We start from the raw sequence: 24,203 nt of genomic DNA, 5'->3' as shown, positions 1-24,203 counted from the left end.
GAGATAGATACAGAGAGAGAGAGAGAGAGAGAGAGAAAGGGAAAGAGAGAGAAAGAGAGAGAGAGATGCTTGGTGAACCTCAAAGGAAGAGAAAATGCAGACAGGACCTGAAAATCAACCTGCAGCTTAAACCTGGTCTAAGACTCAACTTCTCAGTACTCATCAGTTTCTAAGATCAATATGAAAGGACCCACAGGAAGACATCAGCCTTGGTTCTATAATCCTGGATTCAACCAACCATGGCTTGAAACTATCCAGAGAAAATAAGAAAACTACATCTGGATTGAACATGCCTGAAGATGTACAGACTTGGCATTGTTCCCTAAGCAATACAGTGTAACTATTTGCCTATGTTTACATTGTAACATATATCTGAGTAATCTAGAGATATAAAGTATACATGAGGATGTGTGTAGGTTACATGCAAATGCTTCTCCATTTTACATAATAGAGCTGAGCATCCAGATTTTGGTATCACAGGAGAGACCAGGAACCCATTCCCAATGGACTATAAGACTGTATAATCTAACCATCTCTTGCTTACAAATATCCAAATGCCTGGGCAAGCTTTAAAAGAAAAGTTACACAGCAAGAATCATGAAAGAAAATTATGACAGTTATCCTTATTAGAAAGGTATTTAAAGGTAAGTGGATATAAATAACATCATATTAGTTAGAGACACCTTTATAATTAGAACGCAAAATGGAACAACAGGCTGAATTCTATTTCTTCCAAACAGTCTCGCTCTGCTCTGACTGATTCTCATGAGATATCATGCATTAATATCATAGTTTGAGGTAATCTCTCCCTCCATCTGCCCATCCATCCAACTCAATGTTTCATGCACTCAAGCAAAATTTACTTAGCCATTCTCTGTGCAAATAGGAAAATAGAAATGAAAGACAGTCTCTGCCTTCAAGTTGGGGGAAAAGGAAAGTTAAAACCAAGCATCCCCATACACTGAGGTCAAGTGCAATGGTCAGGACAAGTAAGGATGTTATAGGAAATGACTCTGATCTGTTCAGTTCTGTTGAAGAATCCATAAGGACATGCAAAGGTAAGGTGGTAATGGAGACTGAGGCATGTCTACTAACCTAACTGGGGCTGACAAGGTTGCTCCATGGACCAATGCCAAGTGTAAAAGATGCTGCCCATGGGGAGCTCATTCACTAGCTAAGGGGACTGCCAGTAGGGATGTGGGGTAGGAACTTGGCTCACTAGGCTAGGGGATACAGAGGAGATATCAAATGGTCCTCAGGGTGAAGAGAAGGAGGAACTGCCAAAGGCCCAAACCAATAAGACTTGGTGGTTAATTTTGGATGGGACAGGAAACAAAGGGCAGAGGGGAAGAGTCAAAGGTTGTCTCCTGTGTTTCTAAACAGGTGTTAAAAACCACTGGCCACCAGGGGGAAGAAAAGAGGAAAAGCCAGTGTCATAAGTAAAATAAAAGGTGCTAGGTGCTAGTGACTCAATCCTAGCTACTCAGGAGGCTGAGATCTGAGGATAGCAGTTCAAAGCCAGCCAGGACAGAAAAGTCCATGAGACTCTTATCTCCCAATGAACCACCAGAAAACTGGAAGTGGAGCTGTGGTTCAAGTGGTAGAACACTAGTCTTGAGTGAAAAAATTCAGGGACAGAGCCCATGCTCTGAGTTCAAGCCCCACAACTGAAAAAAAAAAAGTAAAATAAAGTGTCAATTAAATGTTGAACTTGAACTTGATGAGAATAATGCAGTAACTAATGTCTGCTCCATTAGTCTGCAGTAGTAATGTCGATGTTGCCATGTAATTACTATGTAATGTAGACATTACTGTAACAGCAATGTCTACTACCACAAAAACCGGTAGGTTTTCGTTAGATCCAGAAGTCCTTAACAAATCCAACTCTAAAGTCACAGCTCTAAGGTCTGGATGATGATGACCACAGGGATGGCACCAGAATATCCCAAAGCCCTTAGAACACACTAGGCCTTGTATTCATCTTCATAACAACCACAGTGTATGTATGTGGGGGGGGGCGGGGGGAGACTACCATCATCTCCACTTTACAGACAAGCAAACTGTGCCATTGAGAAAGTAAGCAAGTGAGCAAACATCACATAGCTAAATAAGCATAAATTTTTTTTAATCCCAACAACTATGGCAGGGCTTGCATTCAAACCCAGGAGTCTGGCTCCAGTCCTTGCTTGCCAATACTTATAATATCAGCCATCAGAGCAGGCTGGGACTTTACCAGTAAGCCTGCACAATCCTGATTATCCCTTTACAAAACCCTGAGAGACAGGTGACGGGGTGAAGGATAGATCAGGAGCAGGACACTGGGCAGTGGAAGGCGAACCCAGAAGCCTTTCACCTTGAAGACTCCACATGCTTTGCTAGAGAAAAGCTACAGCTGTACCCACAGGAGAAGGGGAAAGAATCGGGCCCTTTCATGTGGATCAGATCTGAGGCCGAAGCCTCTGCTCTTAATCTCAATAGCAGCATGTTGCCAGAGAGAAGATGGACAGGCCTTGTTATATTTAGAGCTAAACTGTAAAACTCCCAGGGAGAATATAGAGCCCTGAGCCTCTTATGAAACATTTTAAGTTTCTCCTACCATCCTGGGGGATAGAGGGGAAGAGTTGCTAGACTGATTCAAGAAAGAAAAAAAAAAAGCAACAAGCTTCCTTGGGGACACTGTAATTGCCCAGATGAGCTACTGCTGCAGGGCAGGCTCGGGAAGACAGACATATTTGGAAAGGGAAGGCAAAATACAGCCAGCTGATGCTCCCAAGCTAAAGAAATCTGTCTGGATTATTTACACTCACTTCCTTAAGGCTGACTCTACCAGCAAGAATAAAAATATAGCCTGAACTGTAGTGGTGAGGGCGCCATCGAGGGCTTTTAGACAACTAGGTTGACAATTCTCAAACTCCAGGGGAGAGACAAATTGCCAGGGGATCTTGTTGAAAATAAAAATTTCTTTCCCCATTTCCGGTGATTTTTTTCTAAACCTCAAAATGCTGTGCAAAGGAGTTACAACTGAACATCCACTTTCGGGTCCACTGCTTCGTGATCATCCCTTCTATCATTCTCCCCCTTCCTGTCTGCTCTTGACTCATTTCACATTTCCTACTTCCTTTATCACTTATATAATCAAAACAACAAATCAAAACAACACTGCCATTCCACTCAAGTCCATTAAGGATTAGCCACCATCAAGAATACAAACAAGTGTTGGTGAGGAGGCCAGGAAGAAGGGACCCTAACACACAACTGTTGGTAAGAATGTAAATTAGTGCAACCATTATGGAAATCAGTATGGAGATTCTTTTTTTTTTTTGGGGGGGGGGGTGGTCCGGTCGTGGGGCCTGAACTCTGGGCCTGGGCGCTGTCCCTCAGCTCTTCAGCTCAAGGCTAGCGCTCTACCACTTGAGCCACAGCGCCACTTCCGGCTTTTTTCTTTTTGCTTATGTGGTGCTAAGGAATCAAACCCAGGGCCTCATGCATGCGAGGCAAGCGCTCTACTATTGAGCCACCTTCCCAGCCCTGATTCTTAAAAAACTAAAACATCAAGCTATCCCATGATTTCCAAGACAAAACTTCCAGGGCATTAGCCAAAATTTTATATGACAGGACATCACAAAGGCATCTGTACCTTAGCTAAGTTATGCAAACAGTCCCAATGCCCTACAAGAGATGAATGGATAAAAAAAGAATGTGGAAGACTGGGATTGTGGCTTAGTAGCAGAGTGCTTGCCTAGCATGCATGAGGCTCTGGGTTCAATTCCTCAGTACCACATTAAAAATATATATATATAGAATGTGGTATATAAAACAATTTTATTTTTTAAAAGCTGAAGGCCTCTATATACATCTATATCTATGAAATCAACATAATGAAACCCTCTTAATACTATTAATGTAGGCTAATTTAAAACTAAAAGAATTTTTTTAAAAAGAGGTGATACCAAGGAGTGTACATTGTAAGACACTCCAGGTGATCCTAATGGAAGGGACTCATACCTTGGAAACTCCAGGAAACATGAGATCGCAGTTTTTCTGTCTTTTTGGGGACATGCCTTTATTGTAAATATTCCAATACAAATAAAGACATGACCAAACATGAGTGTTCCCCAAGGGTAGGTAACTCTCAGACCCATCTATTGAAGTCTTTTCCTTAGAAAGATCATCTGGCTGGACACCAGTAGTTCACATGTGTAATCCCAGCTACTCAGGAGACTTAGATCTGCGAATCATGGTTTGAAGCCAGCCTGGATAGCAAAGTTCGTACTCTTATCTCTAATTAACCACCAGAAAGCCAGAAGTGGTGCTGTGGCTCAAGTGGTAGAGCACTTGCCTTGAGCTGAAGAGCTCATGGACAGCTCCAAGGCCCAGAGTTCAAGTTCTACAACCAACCAAAAAAAAAAAAGAATGCTAATCGAGAACCATGTGGCCCAACTACACTCTTAGTCACCATGCTCAAGGCCACTGCCTGAACAAGGCTTCCTGGGTACATGTTTCTTTATGCTTGAAACCTGGCTGGTTGAGGGCCTAAATTCCCCCAATGAAAGCTCTCAGGAGATCACCCAGCATCTCACCTCCCTGAGCCTTGTCTCCAGCTCCAGCAACCGATTCTTGTCACTGTGATCTTGGTGGCTGATTTTCTCCAGCTGCTCTTCCAGCTTTCGGTTCTGGGCCTCCAATTTCCCAGCCTGTGTCTCCAAATAAAATTTCTGTTGCCTGAGTTCTGAAATCATCTCTTCCTGGGCCTTCCTAGTGGGGGTGGTGGAAAGATCCAAATAAAATTAAAAGTCAGATCAGAGGTGAACAGGTCTCCACAGGACAACAGACAGAACTGAGCCAAGGTATGAGTCCTCATCAAGGGCACTATGGATATTCCTGATGTGACCTCATAGGCAGGACCACAGCCTGGGAACCTGGGAACCAATCAGTCATCACTGCTCAGCGTCCCTCACTATGGGGTTGAGTATGGTCAATGAGGGCATAGAGATGCTCACATTTCACTCCTTTGGTCGACTTTTATTTCTTATCGTCTTTGAGAGTCTATACAGGAGAGCAGGAAAGGGCCTCCTTTGAGTACAGGAATGGTCCCGACAGCTCACCAGTACAGACTCTGGGAAAAAGTTGCAATAAAGGAGAGATGATGTTATTCCTTCTAGTTCTCTGCAGGACTTCCTCACCACTCCACCCAACTGTTTACAAGTATCAAAACCTAGGATAACTCCAAGTCCTCCAAGTCTGAAAAGTAATCAATCGAACTAGTTTAGATTAAGGGGAAGATGTTTTTCTCTGAAGGGAAAAATCGGGGGAAAAGGGGGTGGAGGCGGTAAAATTCTTGGACAGTATAATTCTTCAGGCAAAAAAAAACCAAAAAAAGTTATAATCAGAGTGCTCCTGGATACAGACAAGTCCTTGCTGAACTACAGGCGTCCTCCCCCCAGGGGGTAGCTAGCTAACTACAGCAGAATGGATGGCCCAATTGGGTGCACACAAGATCACCTCTTACTGATTACAGAAGGCACATCTGGGGAACAGGGGCAGCAGCTTTTTGAAAGCACACTATAAATAGTCTCATTAGACAGACCAAAGCACTCTGTAATCTGATGGTAATTTGAAGTACTTAAGAAAACCTGATTCAAAACAGAGGCCACAGTAGTAAGAGCATTTAAGAGAGGGCAAAATTATACAAGTATACAAGGACGGGGCCAAGGTACAGAAGTAATTAAATTTGCTGAAGCTCCACCAGAGAGAGGGAGAAAAGAGTCTGGATATCAAGAGGAAAAGACCAATGTATAGTTGTATACATAGTTCAACTCTAAACACTTACATGTTCCTTTGGGTAAAGAGACTGCTATTTGCCGCAAGTTTATTAGCTTCTGACAGTTCTACAATCCTCTGTTCCAGAGATCTGATCTTGGAATCCATCGCATTGATCATCTGAAACATAGGGGATGCTTTGAAACCTCACCTGCTAGACCACACTAGGATGAATGTGGGCAACGTAAGCCAGGGTACACACTTCCTCTGAAATGCCAGCAGGCTGGCCAGAGACAACAAGGGACTCCATTACTCTCTACCCCAAAGCTCAAGGGTGCCATTACTCTCTACCCCAAAGCTCACGGGTGCCATTACTCAAATGGATGGCACTCAGTTGTTTTCTAACTGAAATTAAGTGTCTCCACACTGCCTAAATGGCTTGGCTTGCTCTATAAACACACAAAAGTGTCCATATGAGAACATGACATAGCCGGGCGCTGGTGGCTCATGCCTGTAATCCTAGCTACTCAGGAGGCTGAGATCTGAGGATCAAGGTTCAAAGCCAGCCCAGGCAGGAGAGACCATGAGACTCTTATCTCCAATAAACCACCAGAAAACCGGAAGTGCTGCTGTAGCTCAAGTGGTAGAGCGCTTGCCTTGAGCTGAAGAGCTGAGGGACAGGGCCCAGGCCCAGAGTTCAAGCCCCACGGCCGACCAAAAAAAAAAGAGAACCTGACATGCCAGGTATAAGCAGGTTTTCTTACATTCCCCATGTCTCATGCATGTGACCTGGACATGCAAGTTCAGAATGATCACATGTTTTTCTACACCACCATTTCACCCCCAACTTACTGAATAATAAGAACCAGGGATGGGGGAGGTTGGCTGCTAGTTAACATTGAAAGAAAAAAAATTCCCACAACCCTCCCTTAGAGATTCTGATATGCAAAGTCTTGAAGGGAGTCTGAGATAGTAAGAATATTGTATTCACAATGATCCTGAGTGAATTCTGAGAATAGTGGGTTTCTGAGATAGCTCCCATGGGTTAGAAAGAACAGAAACTAGCAAACAAAAAGTAGAAAAATGCACGCCAGGGCCACTGTTTTTTTTGTTTGTTTTGAGGAGGCATTTTGGAGGATCATGTCCTAGTAGGTGGCAAATCCACATGACTTATTAAAGAAAAGCATAAGGCTGACCCCATCACCACTGGCTATTCCTTTTTTTTTTTTTTTTTGTACAGGAAGCAGTTTCAGAGAAAGCTTCCTGTTACGTATAAACTCCCCAAGATCACACAGAAAAAAGCCACCAAATGAGATGGATTTTCTCAAGTGAGTGATTCATGGCATATTTTCAGAACCCCTCCTTTGGAAAACGAGGCTCTTGTACTTACCGCCTTCTGCTCGCTGAGAATCTTGCCCTTCTCATGGGCCTCCTCTTCGTGTCTCTGCATCAGGTTCTCCAGGCTCTCTTTGTCAGCCAGGTCTTTCTTTATCTGACTGTCCAATACCTAGGAAAACAAAAGAAATCAATGTCCTGTGTAGCCAAGACTGGGGGTTGGGGTCTAAACGGAGCAACATGAGAAAAGAGGGAAAGAAGGAGAAAGCAGTAGAAAGGTTAAGGCCTCCAAAGCCAAGAGTAAAGAGAATGGAAAAATCAGGAATCTGTTTCTCAACTAAGATGGAGATGAAGAATTCATCAAAGTATCAGATGGACTTGAACTAGTTAACTAACTTTAAAATCAGCAGCCACAAAGACCAGAAAAGATAGTCAAGATGAAGTAGATTCCAGAATGAGAAGGGAGAAAAAGATCTCTCTAACTGATCTAGAACCAGGAGATAAAGTTCTTGTAACTTACAAGTATTAGTTGGGGATAACTTTTTCTTAGACAAGGCACCAGTAGTTTTCAGGACACTCCTTGCTCCTGATTTGTACAAAACCTGTGCTGGATGCTCCTACACGGCATGTGTGAAGGGAGAGACGCTGAAGCCAGAAGAAGTCTGTGCAAAGGAGGCTGATGTTCAGAAACAGCCAGGGACGAGAGGATGCTGCCTACCAGTAATGTAGATGGCACGGTCAATAGGTGGAAAAGAAAAGGAGGAGAAAAAAAAAGTCTTTCCCCTCTACTCTTTAATCTACCTAGAGGGGGAAAAAAAAGTCCCTGGAAAGAAAAAAAAAAAGCCTTTCCCAGGGGAAAAGAAATCCTATGGTCTAAGAGCTGAGAATGGCCTTGTAAGCACCTACTGTTCCCAAGAGGGGAAAAAAATAAAACAGTAATGGTGTCACCAACCACCAGGCTGATCTAATGTTCTAAGGTACACACAGACCTAACCACTTGCCAAAACACCAATTGAGACAGAAAAGAAGAAAGAAGACATGATAAACTCACCCAAGCCTTTGACCAAGACCCTATGCCTCTCCATCACAAAGAATCCCTCTGCCTTTGCCAATGACACCAACTACATCAAGCAGGACAAGAGGATGTTGGGGATGAAGTTGCAAGAACTGGGGTCACAGATGGCACTGAAATCTGCCTATTGTGGAGAGGTTGGCATAGCTCCCTGGGGACATCATCTCTAAAAGGAACTGGTCAGCAGGGAAAGGGTCCACATGATAAAGGAAAGAACAAACTTCAAAGAGGGCTTTCAACTAGAACTGACTGATGAAAAAAAAATAAAATGGGAGTCGGTGGAGAAGAGCAGAAGGTGGAGAGCAGGGTCATAAGAGGATGGGAGCCGCTCAACGGGGAAAGTGGCCCCCTCTCCTAGATGTCTGAGAGTGATGCTAAAATTATAAGCAAGAACAGGGTGGAATCTGGGGTATGAGCCTAATTATTACTCAAATGGCCTTAGAAAAGAGGGAACAGGCAACACAAAGCAGACAAGGTTAAAAAGAAGTGGTTTAATACAGATTTCCAGCAGGGAAGATAGAAGCAAAAAAAGACCTTTCCCTAACATTCCCTGAGATCTATAAAAACAAAGTTCTTTCCGTCTAAAAGGCAGCAGAGACTACAGAATAGTGAGAGCGGATGTGCTCCTTTTTCGTGGGGCGCTAACGTCCTGAAAGACATTTTCAGGACACCATTGTTCAAAATAAGACCTTGGCTTTGGCAGTGATGGATACAAATAAGAGGTAACTGGACCAGAAGAAGCATCGCTCAGCTTTTGACAGGTGGCAGAAGGATGAACAAGAATATGTTTGGGTGGGGGAGGGGAAGAAAAGAGAAGAAGTATTTAGAAATTAAGGATCCCATTGAAGACACCTAAATTGACTTAAGACAGAATATGGCTCTGTGTGTGTGTGTGTGTGTGTGTGCGCGCACACACGCACACACGCACACACACACACACACACACACACACACACACACACACACACACACGCCAATCCTGGGGCTTCGTTTTAGGACCTCCATTCAGCTTTTTAGCTCTGAAGCTGAACTGTAAGGAAAGAGACGCCAGGCACTGAAGACTCACACCTGTAATCCTAGCTACTCAGGAGGCTGAGATCTGAGGATTAAGGTACAAAGCCAGCCTGGGCAGGAAAGTGCATGAGCCTCTTATCTCCACTAAACCAATAGAAAACTGGAAGTGGAGCTGTGGCTCAAGCAGTAGAGTACTAGCCATGAGCTGAAGAGCTGAGGGACAGCGCCTAGGTCCAGAGTTCAAGCCCCACGACAGACAAAAAAAAAAAAAGACTAGGCAAGGGTTAAGAGGTTGGAAGGCAACCTCATCAGTACTCAGAAAGCTGAGAACGGAACCCTAGAAAGGTCAAAACAGATAAAGTAGGATAGATGTCTAAGTTGTGTCTAAGTTGCAGTCTTCACCCCCAACACAATAAGGGAGCCGGTTATTCAATATTTACACAAACTCTGTTTCTTGTCAATGATTGTAATGACAGAATAAACTGATATCTTGTTTTCTGCATATACTTATGGTAACCTTCCCTGTACTAAACTAAGTAAACAGGCTTGCTTATAGGAAGTATTCAAGAGTCGGTAAGCTTTGACCCTCTGGATCCTGCTTTTTTACTCTCTTCTCTGTTCTAATTTCTTCAGTTCCAGGCTACAGGTAGCAACACACAGCTGGTCCTCTACCACTTAAACCATGCTTCCAGTTCTGGCTCTTTACAGTTAATTGGCAAGAATAGTCTCTTGGATCTCTTGGAGCTGTTTGCCCAGCCTGGATATGGACCCTGATCCTCAGATCTCAGACACCTAAGTAGTTAGGATTGTAGACATGAGCCACCAGCACCAAGTGGAACATGGTTTTTGATGGGAACGTGGGTATAATCACTCAAATCACACAGTGGATTTTTCAAAAGATTACTGTCATCATGCAAAGGTGCTAGTGGACTACTGTATACAGTCTCATCGTTTTCTGAAAATCAGTTTGTTCTAAAGAGTCAGGAAACCAATAAGAATTCTTTGAAACTAAAAATTGGTATACAAAGTTGAAAAGCCATTAAGGCTGGAAGGGGGAGGGGTTGTCCTATAATAAGAACATTCTGAGATCACTTCTGAGTTATTCTCCTATATTCATCTTAATGAAAATTAACTGAAAACTCACACCAAGGGTCAAAGAAAACAGGAGGGAAGATTGGGGGGGAGGAAAGGGGGGACAGGGTGAGCATGGCCAAGGTATCAACCAAAACTATGACAAGATTACCCAAAAAACCTGACAATATCTGGTGTGAAAGGGGAGGAGATCGTATTTTAGATGTAATGGCCATGCCTGCTTCTCAAGAACGTAGGAACGAGCTGAAAGCTTGGAGAGAGTCATTATGAAAACGTGATGTGATTTTCTTAAAAGGAAAGTGATCAGCAGACATCCATTTCAGAGAAAACAGTGGGCTAGATGAGTCAGGCCAGCCCTCCTACTGAAAACAATTTAAAATATTCTTGAGAAAATACAGAAACATTTCTTCACAAGCACTTAAAAGTGAGCAAGAGAGTTAAGAAGCAGGAAAAGATAAGAAAGAATAATACAAAGCCAGTTTTCTGTTTGGGTTTTTTGTTTGTTTGTTTTGTATTTGTTTACTCTTTTTCTAGTACCAGGGTTTCAACTTTGGGCTTCACATTTGTCCAGATGGCACTCTACCACTTGAGCCACATCTCCAGCCTTGCTTTTTTTTTAAGTTTTAGTAAACAGAGTTACAAGTAAGGAAAAATGGCCAGATGCCAGTAGGTATTGCTACTAACTACTTAGAAAACTGAGATCTGAGGATCGTTGTTCAAAGCCAGCCTGGGCAGAAAAGTCTATAAGACTCTTATCTCCAGTAAACTACCAAAGAAAGCCAGAAGTGGACCTGTGGTTCAAGTGATAGAGTACCAGCCTTAAGCAAAAGAAAGTCAGGGATGGTACTCAGGCCCTGAGTTCAATGCTCAGGACAGGAAAAAAAAAAGTAGGGAGAAATGAAAAAAGGACAAAAAACATTTTTTTCCTGATCCCCTATGCAAAAAATAAAGTAGTTAAAGATTCAAAACCAGCCCAGCTTTTTAGTAGTTATTTTGGAAATATCTTGGAGTCAAGCTGACTTTAATGTCTGGGCTGGCTCTAAACTGAGATCCTCTGGATCTCAGCTTCCTGGATAACGAGGATTAAAGGTGTAAACCACTGACACCTGGCCAAAGCTGTTTTTAACAAGAGGCATTTGCTAAATCAAGATAGAAAAAGAAACTCAGGATTACACCCACACACACACACCAAGACAGGTACACATTTTCATCCAATGTCCCAAAAAACTTCCCATTATCATTTTCCAAAGAAGGCCTGGGACATGGCTCAACTATAGAGCACCTGCCTGCCTAGTAAGTGTAAGGCACTAAATTCAAACCCAAGCACATTACAAAACAAAGTTTTCAAGCCAGGCGTGGTGGCTCATGCCTGTAATCCTAGCCACGCAGGAGGCTGAGATCTGAGGATAGTGGTTCAAAGCCAGCCTGGGCAGGGAAGGCTATGAGATTCTTATCTCCAATAAACCACTCAGAAAACAGTAAGTGGCACCATGGCTCCAGTGGTAGAGCACTCACCTTGAGCTGAAGAGCTGAGGAACAGCTCCCAGGCCCAGAGTTTAAGCCCCACCAAAAAAAAAATTCTCCCCGCCATCCATCTCTCTCTCTCTCTCTCTCTCTCTATATATATATATATATATTATATATATAAAAACATATGGTTTCCCAGTTTAGCCGAAAATATACAGGCACACAAACATACACACACACACACACACACACACACACACACACACATCCAGGCACACAAAAGGAAACAAGCCCTGCGGAAAAAAGAAAACCAAGAAAAATAACAAAATACTCATCAAAAATACCAATAATCAAACAACTGTGCTTAGCACTGCTTTTTAGGAAATGAAAGACTGACCTGAAAATAAATGCACAAAATTTAAAAATTGAGTTAATTAAGCAAATGTATTTGTGAATGAACCAAACAGCATGCCTGCCATTAATATACATATATATGTATATATATAATTACTGAAATTAAAAACTCAGTAGGCAAGTAAAACAGCAGATTAGACAGAGCTAGGAGAGTTAGCAAACAGGAAAACAAGGCAGCAGAAATTACTCAGAATGGAGCACAAAGAAACAGAAAAATGGGAAATATAAAAAAGAACAAGTAAATTAGAGGTCATCTCACAGATGTTTAATCGAGTTCTCAAATGGAAAGACAAAAAAGGAGGAGACCACTTGAGACAGAATGACCATTAATTTCCTACAGTAAAAAAAAAAAAAAAAATGATGCCAACCTCTTTGAAATCTCTATATGGCTCCAAGAATATAAAATAAAATATAGATACCTCAGCAAAACTTCAAAAGAATTAAAGTCAAAGTAAAACTTTAAAGAAAAAGATTAGTTTCAAAGCAAGCTGGTAAGACTACTACTAACAGTTGACTTCACAACCTCAATCAGGGAGGGATGTAGGAAGATAACAGCCAACGGAGATGCTATTCCCTGTCAAACGCTTCAAGAATGGGAGTGCAAGAGCCGCATTTTCAGAATAACAGCAAGAAAGCTTGCTACCAGATCTTCAGTGAAAAAAAGTTTTCAGGGATAGTCTTGGGATTTTTTTATTTCGTTTTTTTAAAATAACCTCTCCCTATGTCACCCAGCTTGGTCTAAAACCTGCTACATAGCCAAAGCTGGGCCTTGAACTCAAGATTCTCCTATCTTAGCCTCTCAAGTACTGGGATTACAAGCACAACCATCACACTCAACTCTAATGATGTATTTTAAAACAAATGAAAAGATCCTGAGGTCTGAGACACAGGAAGAAAAAGAAAGTAAAGCATGTGTAAAAACATAGCTACATCTAAATTTTCATGACTGACAGTGAAATACTAAAAAGGAAAAAAAGATATAATTGAAATACTTAATAACATTTTTTTTTAACTTTAAACTTCAAAGCCTCTTGTCAGGAAATAAAGACAGCATTTATACCAAACAGCCCTTTGGTATGGCAAGAAGCAGCCAGACATGCCTGGGAAGAGAAGAACCCCACACACATACTACAGGAGGTATGCCAGGGAAGATCAGAAGTGCCATTACCTTGATTTTCTCCTCGTAGTGCTGTTCTTTTTGTTTCAGGTGTACTTCTAGGTGCTGGGCGGAGACTTGAGCCTCTCGATGTTTCTCCTCCAGTTCCTGGACACAAAAGAATAGACAGTCAAGCGTGCCAAGAGAAGAGCCCCAGAATGTTTGTTAGCTACTCAAAGGAAACAGGCACCACAGGTAACAAACAGCTGCTCCTCCGTTACTAGCTAAGACTGATGGGAAGGAAACCCCCACCAAGCTTGGCCCTGAGGTTTCTCTCTCTCACATACCATACACATACACATACACACACACACACACACACACATACACACACACAGTGGAAGGCTGTGAGGCTAGGATCAGAAGTATATCAGAGGTCAGACAGAAGGTAGCTGCTCAACTTGGCACAGAGAAACAAAGGAAAGAAGGTAACACTTCAGAGTTTAGTACAAGCACAAAGCCCCTGACCACTGTCTTGAGTCTCAGGCCTGTTTTACTGTTATGACAGCCTTAAATGAGAAAAGTAATTATGATAATAAACAGTATCTTGCATTTTCCTCATTCACAAAACTGTTGCTCAAGAACCCTATCTAAAAGGAAATACTAACATTAAGATTCAAGCACTTTGAGGTTCAAAATTTTCACTGATTGCTATGTGTGGAATGTGAATGTTGCAAAAGACATGTGTGATACAACATTTGTATGAACTAATGCTAATGCAAGCCAACAGGAACACAAAATCATCGTCATAAGAATGGGAAATCCATGCATACATATTAGAGATGGAAAGAGAATCTGGAGCAATATTAGTAGCTCAAATTTAAGGTTCTCTTTAGTTCTTCCATTGTTAAGTTTTCTGCTTTTTCAACAAAATTGGAATTCATTTGGAAATTATACCAATTCATTTGTCAGCATATTATACACTGAACTTTTAAAAGACGCATTCCATTCACCAGAGCATGCTCTGAACACACAGATCGCTGCGTCTAAATTAATTCTTATGAATCTGGACCCATTAGTTAATTACTGATATCAAAAGTCATTACTCCAAGTTTTCATCTCTTTGCACTATTATGAAATTTTTCTTTGAAGTGGAAGCAATTATGGGAATTCTGAAGAATGGGGAAATTATACAGGATATGTCCATGGAATGGAGGCAAAAAAAAATACTTTAAAAAAAGGACGTTAAGAATCACGTGTACGTGAAATGTTAGTGATTAAGCTTTTGAAATTCTAGTCTGTAGACACAGGCTTTACTTGGGGTGGGGAGAGGGCGGAAACGGGACGAGACGGGACTAAAATGTTCAGCGTTAAGACCAGGTGCACAAAATCTACTGCAATCTATGTTTGGTCTTAAAACCAGAAGCACAAATCAACATCAATCAAACAGATGTGATATGGGAAAGTTGAATGTAAACAGGATTCTAATTAATAAAAACACTTTTTCAGAGCTTTATGTATGCTCACTAAAGGACTGCCTGCTTTGATTAACGCCAAAGACTTGGGTATAATAAGAACCTCCAATTATCTGTTTGGAAAGTTCTTAGGAGAATAGCAAATATTTTCAGGGAAGTATCATTTGGGGGATCTGTTCCCCCAGAATCATCATTATATAACAGTACTAAGGACCACTCTGCATCCTAAGCAAAGGGTTCTTGAGCAAAAGGCACCTTCAGTTAGACAAAGTCACAACCACAAAGGCACTTGGGCAGTTGGCAAGATACATTCAGGCAAAGAAAGCACTTAATTTTCTTTTGGATTAAAAAAGAATCACTTGATATCATCTTTCCTTAGTTTCAGTCTTCATAAGATGGCACCAAAATGGAAATCAGAATCTAAAAATAGGTCCAAATAGCTGAGAAGCCTGAGATGGACAATTTCTGAAACCAAAATTTCTGGTCTATCTATGAATGGGAGTTTTAGAACACAGAAAAATCCAAGAATGTGGAAGTCTGGATTCCCACATTTTAATTACAAACAAACATTTGGAAAAGCAGATAGTCTAAAGTCTGACTGCTTGGTGGTTTGGCATTTTTTGTTGTTGTTGTCATTTTTTAAAAACATCTCTTTTTCTATATTGTGTTGGATCAACCCTGCAGTTGTGTTATGCAAATACCGCTGTTTGCTGCTACACTCCCAGCTCCTGGAACAGTGCCTGGCACATAGTAGAAGCTCATTAAATATTTGTTGAATGAATGAATGAACACATCACCGTTAAAACAGAGGAATACTTTGCAACCACAAGAGAGTTAACCACTTCGTTTGTATCAAGCAAGGGATAGACAGCAGTAGTGGGACCTAATTTTACTCATGATAAAAACTCCCATCCTTGACAACAGCCAAGAGAAACTTTGATGATAGAACAAGAGAACGGAGAGGGTAGACTAACAGTCATGCACTTGGCTTTGTGTGCAGACACATATACATATATAAAGACCAGGTACCAACGTACAACATAACCAATTCCTCTTTTACCCATTTGTTCGAGACAATCCATATTCTTACTAGTCTACACAGAGAAATGCATCAAGGGTTGAACAATTCAGGTGGAGATGGGCTGGTTTAAACTGAGTAAGCGTAAGTTGGCCATTCTTGAGTCATTCTTGAGGTTCTTGCTGGAACCCTGCTACTAAGAAGTGCCGTGGAGAAAGAGATGGAGCAGCCTGTTCATTTCCTTACCTTCTTATATAATGGGGAGGAACAACTCAAAACTCTCCCAGGGATGGGACAAAAAGGAGGTCATGCATGGACTTCAATCATCACTGAGTTTCTCAACCATGACAACAAAATTCTGACTTTGGGGCAGAGATCCAAGGAGACCCTTTCAAAGTTAACACCTTCCTTCCTAGTAGGCACAAAACTTGCAAGCAGTGTTTCCTTGATTACTTTGGTCATCAGAGCCTAAGAAGGTCTAGATGACTACAAACCTTAAAAAAAAAAAAAAATACCCGCCACATCTAAGAAAAACTTTTCTGTTTTAATTATAACAATAAAACCAACTGTAGCAGAGAGTGAGTGGGTGAACACAGATCTATGACAAATACTATTCTGAGAAAAACAATTCTGTCTGACTAATTCCTTTCTTCTCTAAAAGCAGGAATCTGGGGTTTGGGTCTAAAAATTCTAAACCTTTATGGGGTTGTAAATTGGTGACATGAAGTTACTCAGCCGTACAGAGCTCTGCTGAGAGAAAAATGTATATGCTCCTAAAAAATGTATAGAAAATGAAAAGATGCATGTTCTACTCAAAAAGAAAAAAGAAAGAAATGCCAGGCAGTAAGCAAAGAGAGCAAAAAAAAATTATATATATCTATATGATCAGATCTGTTACCAGTGCTGAAACAGCCAGTATTTGGTCATTCATACTATTCTACAACATGGCGCTCAACTGAAACCAGCTCTCTTAAACTCACCAACTCTGCAATAACTCCACCAGGAGTGTTTACTTCTATCTCACCCCATTCCCTTGGCAATCTCTAACCTGTTTATCTTTGGACTTTGCAACTTCTGTTCCTGCTCACCAGAATTTTATCAGCCATCTGCTGGATCTGTTGGGATTTTGTCTGGATGTCATCCTTCAGTCTGTTTTCTCTACGCTCCATGGTCTCTAGTCTCTTTACCTTGTTCTCCAGAGAATGGCGGCGTTCCTGTAGGTCGTGAATCAATCAGAGAGTTTTAATGGCGCAATACCACCTGCTTGGGAGGGAAAGAGCCCTCCAGAGGCATATGCTCAAATCGGGAAGAAAAGTTCTCGGCCACCTGAAGCAACAGTGAAGAAAAGAAGACTCTATAATTCAAGGGCTCAGCTGCGTCGATTCCGAGAGTGCATTCATTCATTCAAATATTTACCAAGCACCTACTATCTGCAAAGTACCATACTAGGCATCATGGGAAATAGAGAGGAAGATGACGTCATTCCCCAACCCTTGCAAAAGATAAGACAAATACAAAGAAAGACAACATACGTTAAAGGGCTGTAGGGGTGTGGACACGAAGAAAACAGGTGTGGGATGCTCTGGGAGGCAGAAAGGAGGACTTTCAACCAATAGCAGAGTGACACTGAAGTGGGAGCATTGAAGAGGAAGGGTTTGGGAGAGTTTGAAGTGGGGAGGGTTGGAAAGGAAGGAGAAGAATGGTGTCCCACACAAAACAAAGCCCATTTGCAGAAACAGGGGTGTGATCAAGAGCCAGCACAAGCCCCAGGTAAAGCCTAGATTTGCCACTGGATGGGTTAGGGAGGAACAGGTAAAAGGCAGCAATGACAGAACTTATGGGTGAGACGGTTAGAGTTTCATGTGCCAGGCTCAAAGGTGCCCTTAAGATATACAGAACCGCCTGAAGGCTTTGGGAAGGGGCAGGGATGCCTGGAGGGATCCAGGAGTCTCACACTGTGAGAGTTAGCTGAGAGGAAGCAAAGACCAAGAAACTGCTACATTTGCTGGACTGAAAAGGGCCTGCATTCTGAAGAAGGCTACAGAAGCAGTAAGGAGGGCGGGGGTAAGGGAATGAGGGGGAGAAACAGCATGTATTTATAGGACTGAGTGACTCACTGAGTGGCAGGGCCCAAGATCAAGGGGACGGCGCCAAGGTCTCAAGCCCAGGGTGAGCAGAAGAAAGCTGGTGGCCCTGACCAATGTGAGGCACCAGAAGAGGGAGAAGACACCAAGGTCACCTGAAATCTGAAGCACCCAGGATTGTAGAGGAGCAGGGGAAACAGGGCCAGGAGTAGGGGGTAAGGACCGCTTTAAAGAGCCATGTGTGGGTAGAGTCACACCCAGACTTGTTGGAAAAAAATGAAAGACTCAGCACTAGAATGGTGGAAACGATGATGTCACATCTGCTCTATAGAACAAACATCCCAGGCCAGGGATTGGCAGAAACCCCTAAAGAAGTGTCACTTTTTTTTTTTTTTTACTCTATATTCATCTACTCAGCTTAAGTTGTACAATAAAAAAGCACTCGTGCTATGTTCAGTGTAACTGTATAAAAGGTTTCAACAACAACAACAACAAAGAATCTGAGGGAGAGAAGAGGCCCCAAAATATGGATCTGAGAGTCACTGTCACGTGGGTAAAAGGTACTGCCTTGAAAAATTAAACATTATTCACATGGTAGGAGGGACGGCAAGGCAAAACAGAGAGGAGGAGAAGAAGAGAGACTCGGAGATGCAGTTATAGTGAGCCTAAAAATATAAATTCTCCCAGATTAGTGAGGAGGCCAGAGGGAAACAGACAGCAAAGCTTCTGCTGAGACGTCAGTGGGCTTGGAGCGGCTGAGACAGATCTTTCTTCCCTCTGGGGGTGGGTGGAAAAGTTTCCAAGCCTGTCAAGTTTCAAAGGGATCTTCAGAAGGGAAGAAGTTTGGTCAAACTTCTTTAAGTGATGGTTTTCCGTTCCTTTCCCTTGGCACAACCAAGGTCAATCACAAGGTCACTTGGGGTGAGTCCATGGCAGGCTGGAGGCCCCGTGCTCACCTCCGCTTCTACAAGCTTCTTTTTTATGCCTTCTGAAGAATCTTCTCGGTTCTGCAGCTTCTCCAGCTCCCTCTCAGCCCGTTCCTTGGCCTGGCGGATATTCTGCAGCAGCTCAGTGGCCTCGGTGCTAGCTTTTACAGCCTTACGGGGGGACAAGAAGGACAAGATGGTAACAACAGTGTGGATGGACAAAGTAGGTCACCCTTGGTGTAGACTGCATCCATTTTTCAAAATACATAGCAGGAAAAAAAACCCACACATAAGCCTTCTTTTTTGTGGTGAATTTCACCTATACGAAGGGGCACTTTTTTAACACCACTGAATCTGGCATGCATCCTGTCATTGTTTAATGTATTTCTCTTTGTTGGACTACAAAAAAAAAAATCAGTGGCATCTCCACCACCATACAATATAGAATATAGTTAATCAGACCAAAAAATTGTAGATGGATTGGTCCAATGACAAATTAACGTTGTTACCTCTGACCACTTACTTTGTTATTTGAATGATCTCATTTGCTAAGTTTCCTATGGAGAATATTCACAACTTTTACCAGAATAAAAAACAAAACAAGAAACCTACAGTTATAATTATTTTTAAGTAAAAACTTCGCATGGGAGCGTTATAGTCATAGTTTGTGATCATTCACAAATCCATCATTACAGAAAAAAACAACCCAGCTAACCTGCTGGACTTCAGAGTTACTCATTTTTATTTGGGTCTTAAGTACACTACCAGCTAATAGCACTGAAAGATCAGACTATATGAGGCCACCAGCCTCACATGTATTTGCTTTCATTAAAATCTTAAAAAGGGGGCTGGGAAGGTGGCTCAGTGGTAGAGCGCTTGCCTTGCATGCCTGAGGCCCTGGGTTCAATTCCTCAGCACCACATAAGCAAAAAGAAAAAACCCGGAAGTGGCGCTGTGACTCAAGTGGTAGAGCGCTAGCCTTGAGCTGAAGAGCTGAGGGACAGTGCCCAAGCCCAGAGTTCAGGCCCCACGATCGGACCCAAAAAAAAAAAAAAAAAATCTTAAAAAGGGTCTGAGAAGGTGACTTAGTGGTAGAATGCTTGCCTAGCATGAATGCATGAAGCCCTGGGTTCGGTTCCTTAGTACCACATACACAGAAAAAGCCGGAAGTGGCGCTGTGGCTCAAATGATAGAGTGCTAGCCTTGCGCAAAAGAAGGTCAAGCGACAGTGTCCAGGCCCTGAGTTCAAGCCCCAGGACTGGCAAAAAAAAAAAAAAAAGAATAAAATCTTAAAAAGGAGAAACTGTAAAAAAAAACAAAAACAAAAACTTTCAGTTCTTGTTATTTGCCAACTGTATCTTAATAAGGCTGGGGAAGAAAAGTCAGGAAACAGTATTAAAAATAAAAATAGATGGGGCTGGGAAGTTGGCTCAGTGGTAAAGCGCTTGCCTTGCATGCCTGAGGCCCTGGGTTCGATTCTCAGCACCACATAAGCAAAAAGCCGGAAGTGGCGCTGTGGCTCAAGTGGTAGAGCGCTAGCCTTGAGCTGAAGAGCTGAGGGACAGTGCCTAAGCCCAGAGTTCAGGCCCCACAACGGGACCCAAAAAAATAAATAAATAAATAAATAAATAAAAATAAAAATAGAAGCAGGGCCATTAGTAAAACATTTGCAAGAAATTGGATATCAAACCCAGCCCGTCTTCTGCCACATTGTGACTCTGAGGGTCTCCCAACTATTCTCCAGGACTCCATGCGGGGACACCAGGTCCCCTGAAATACAAGGAACCACCTCTTGGGCTCTCTCATAGCATATTAGAAATTTTTACGTGGGAGTCTCACATAGCTTGGGTTTTAAAAAGGAAATACTGTGGACATGTCTCAAAAAAAAATACACACACACACACACACACACACACACACACACACACATTCAGAACCCTGATATTTTCAGGTAATCACTCCCTCCCCCCCTCCATTTTCCTCAGCACCGAGGTGACTAATTCTGTTTCTCTCATCTTCGATGTTCCAGGAAAGAAGCAAAGAAAGGGATGTGGAAATAGGTGTGGGGGGGGGGGGGGTAGGTCCCCCCAAAATCACCTCAGGCTTACCTTCTCCAGCTTCTCCTGGAGCTCCTGGATTTTGAGCTGCTGCTCAGCATTCACCTATCATTGACACACCAGGAAATAAGGCAAAAGGCCAATCAGCATCACACCTCACATCTCGCTGCATTTACTGCAGTCCTATTTCTTTCAAGTTCCCATGGGGGTCCTTGGGGTTTGTTTTCTAAACAACTAATGGCAAGGAAGAACCCAACTGGCCTGCCAGAAGCTCTGACATCTCAGGGCAAAGCTCCATGTCAGTCTATTTTTTTTTTTCTCCTAGAACCAGCAACACAGAAATGTCAAGTGCCCTGATAACACAGTCAAAAATTTCAGGGAGAAGCAAAGTGAACACGGTCAAAACAGTTTACGGGCACGTGTGAAAAATGGAATAAGGGAATTTGATGAGACAGGTTTGGGATGGGAGAGGGGGAAGAAGGAAATGAGAAAGAGAAGGGAAGAAGCAGAAGGATGGAGACACTGCTTAGGAAGCACTGTATACAGAAATGGACATGTTCAAATGAAACTTTCTTGTACCCAGCAAACTGATTTTAGAATTTCCATGTTTTAATTCGGAGCTACATACTACAACGGGGAGATATAACCACTGGATATACATGCTCTGAGGGGATGCAACCGAGAAAGAAGTATCTTAGCTCTCTTTTAGAACTATCACATGGGAAGGTGGACGATCACAGTAAAACTAAAAGTCAGGTGTCTCTGGCTCATGCCTGTAAGCCTAGCTTCACAGAAGGCTGAGACCTGAAGGATCAAGATTTGAGGCCATTTGGGGCAGAAAAGTTCACTAGATTCCATCTCACAAAATAATTAGCAAAAAAGCATGGCTAGAGGTGTGGTTCAGTGGTAGAGTGCCAGCCCAAGACCCTAAGTTCAAACCTCAGTTCTGCAAAAAGAAAAAAAAAAATTAAGGAAAAAATAAACCTGGAAAGGCGCTGGTGTTTGAGCTGGATTCAGTCCACAGCAGCAAATAATAATAATAATAATATTAATAAATAATATAATAAACCTAAAAGAGTTCTCAAGCCATTGTGAAAGACCTCTTAGACTCCCACTGATAGTAATACTTTAATATGCAGATGGGTGCAGTAGCTCAAGCCTATAATCCTAGCTACTTGGGAGACAGAGATCAGCAGATCACAGCTGAAGGCCAACCAGGGCTTAAAAGGTTCATGAGACTCCATCTCAACCAATAGCTCCGGGTAGTGGTGCTTGCCTGCCATTCCGTATACAGCAGAAGCACAATGGCGTGGCACAGTGGTGCACGCCTGTCATCCCAGCTATGAGAAATAGGAGATATAGGACAGAAAATAGGAAATTTTATGCTCAAGCCAGCGTGGGCACAGAGTGAGACTTTATCTCAAATATTAACCAAGAAGAGGTAGAACACATGCCTCCCAAGAGTGAGGTCCTGAGTTCAAATCACAGTATTACCCAAAAAAAGCTTATACTAGGATCAGATGCAGTAGCTCATTCATATAATCTCAGCTACTTGGGAGAAGAAATAAAGAGGATTATGGTTGAAGCCCAGCTAGAGCTGAGAAAAAAAAATGACATCAAGAACCTATTTCTTAACAAGCTAGTGAAATAGTCAAGGGAGGCAGAGGTAGGATGACTGATCTGCCACTAACCTTGAGCAAAAGTAAGAACTTACCAGAAAAAAAATAACTAGAACAAAAGGCCGGGGGTGTAGCTCAAATGGGAGAATGCCTGCCTACAAGTGCAAAGCCCTGAGTTCAAACCCCAGAACCACACCTCCCCCTTCTATCTCAAAAACCAAAAACAATCAATGGGAAACATACCTTCTCCAGTTTGGAATATTCTCCTACTTCAGGCTTCCCTTGATCCTTTGCCTGTAAATGACAAAAGATATAATATTTAGAAAATGTCAACACCCCAGAAGTCTTACAGATATTTGTACTTTCTCTGTGTGACTGAAACAGTAACAATAGCAGTGAATGTTATCTTCTTGCCGGACACAAAGACCAGGAGCTTCCTATGACATCCCTAAAACCTACATTTATTTGTTAAGCTAGTGGGGCCCTGGCATCTTGGGAAGATGATCCGTACTTGTGCTCTACCTTTAACAGTTTATGCTGACATTCTGTTGCCTTCCGCTTGAATTCTTCAGCAGCGAGCCGAGATTCTCTGAGCTCAGATTCATAGAGATCACTCCGTCTTCTGGCGGAGACCAGGTCCTCTTCCAACTGGTTCATCATCAGCCTCATCTCTTCCACCTGAGCCTGGTACTCCTACAGGGCAGGCAAAGGAAGCAGATGAGCTCTGCAACTCAGGGCAGACAGGTGAGGATGCATGGATAAGCAACCAACCACAGGAAAAGAGGCACGCGGGGAGATGATGGGTCAAGAGATCCGGAAAAAGACACCATGGTGGCAAAGGGGAAGGGGTGTCAGGGGACAAGAAGAAAGAATATTACATCTTTAAGTTGTTTCAATATAGAAGCTGGTTCTTAAGTCCACCTGGAGTGCACGTGCAGAGAGGAAGATCCTCTGAGCAAACGCCAACACACACTATGCCTAAAGTCACAACACAGGAGCAGCCTGAGAGCTGCACTTTAAACACAGATAAACTGCTTACGTGTGCTCCTCCTCCTCCAAGGGTAATCATTTCTACAGATTTGTCCTTCGCAAGTCATGAGCTCCTAATACAATTAGATATGGTGCGAGTTTTGAAATTAACCTTTCAGACAGCGCTAGAGGGTAATTGGAAATCTCAGTGGAATGCATCCAGAGACAGTGGAACTCATCATTGTCAGTTTCTCACCATTAATTTTTCCGGGCCCCAAACTGAAGGATGAACTCCACATTGCTTCTGTAATTCAAGTCACCCTCAGATTTGGAAGAGCTACAGAACACTGGCTCAGGGCAACATAACTTGCAAGAAAAATTCCCAGAGAAGAATCTTGGCTCCTGGCAACAAACCCCTTAAATGTGAGACAAACCTCTTTTTTTTTTTAAATTCTTTTGCCCAAAATGAATGTCTAAAATCCAAACAGAACTCTGAATCAAGATTTTTTTTTTTCCTCCTGAAGCAATTTACCAGAAGAAATGGGCAATGGCTTTGGAAATGTTTGGACCAAAGGACAAATACATTCATCAATAGTAAAATCAAGGCCAAGTATGAGGAAGAATAAACAAATATTTATGTATTCAAGGTGACTAAATTGGAAGGGATGAAAAAAATCCAGTCAAGATTGCTTTGGGCATTCATAATACTCGATAACATCTCTAAAATCCATTCCCCAAGGGATAACTAATAAGATATCAATTCAGCATTTTTATTATTTTTTGTTAGACAAGGTCTAAAGCCGAG

The 24,203-nt window shown here is 42.3% G+C and overlaps 1 protein-coding gene across 10 annotated transcripts in view; it reads right to left on the bottom strand.

Moving 5' to 3' along the window:
• Positions 1 to 24,203, bottom strand: part of Cit (citron rho-interacting serine/threonine kinase) — a 166,004-nt gene that overhangs the window by 53,707 nt on the left and 88,094 nt on the right. For all 10 annotated transcript variants that reach the window (XM_042669642.1, XM_042669643.1, XM_042669647.1 and 7 more), the window contains 9 exons: positions 22,952 to 23,122; positions 22,673 to 22,723; positions 20,862 to 20,915; positions 18,784 to 18,924; positions 16,832 to 16,957; positions 13,323 to 13,418; positions 7,151 to 7,267; positions 5,831 to 5,940; positions 4,581 to 4,755 (listed from right to left, as the gene is read on the bottom strand). In XM_042669642.1, the coding sequence (XP_042525576.1) occupies positions 4,581 to 4,755; positions 5,831 to 5,940; positions 7,151 to 7,267; positions 13,323 to 13,418; positions 16,832 to 16,957; positions 18,784 to 18,924; positions 20,862 to 20,915; positions 22,673 to 22,723; positions 22,952 to 23,122 (1,041 nt within the window). The remainder of the gene's footprint in view (positions 1 to 4,580; positions 4,756 to 5,830; positions 5,941 to 7,150; positions 7,268 to 13,322; positions 13,419 to 16,831; positions 16,958 to 18,783; positions 18,925 to 20,861; positions 20,916 to 22,672; positions 22,724 to 22,951; positions 23,123 to 24,203) is intronic.

This window comes from Dipodomys spectabilis, unplaced genomic scaffold, assembly GCF_019054845.1.
Source record: "Dipodomys spectabilis isolate Male_0828 unplaced genomic scaffold, ASM1905484v1 ptg000499l, whole genome shotgun sequence".
NCBI classification, from domain to species: Eukaryota; Metazoa; Chordata; class Mammalia; order Rodentia; family Heteromyidae; genus Dipodomys; species Dipodomys spectabilis.
This window is presented reverse-complemented; position numbering and strand designations above follow the sequence as displayed.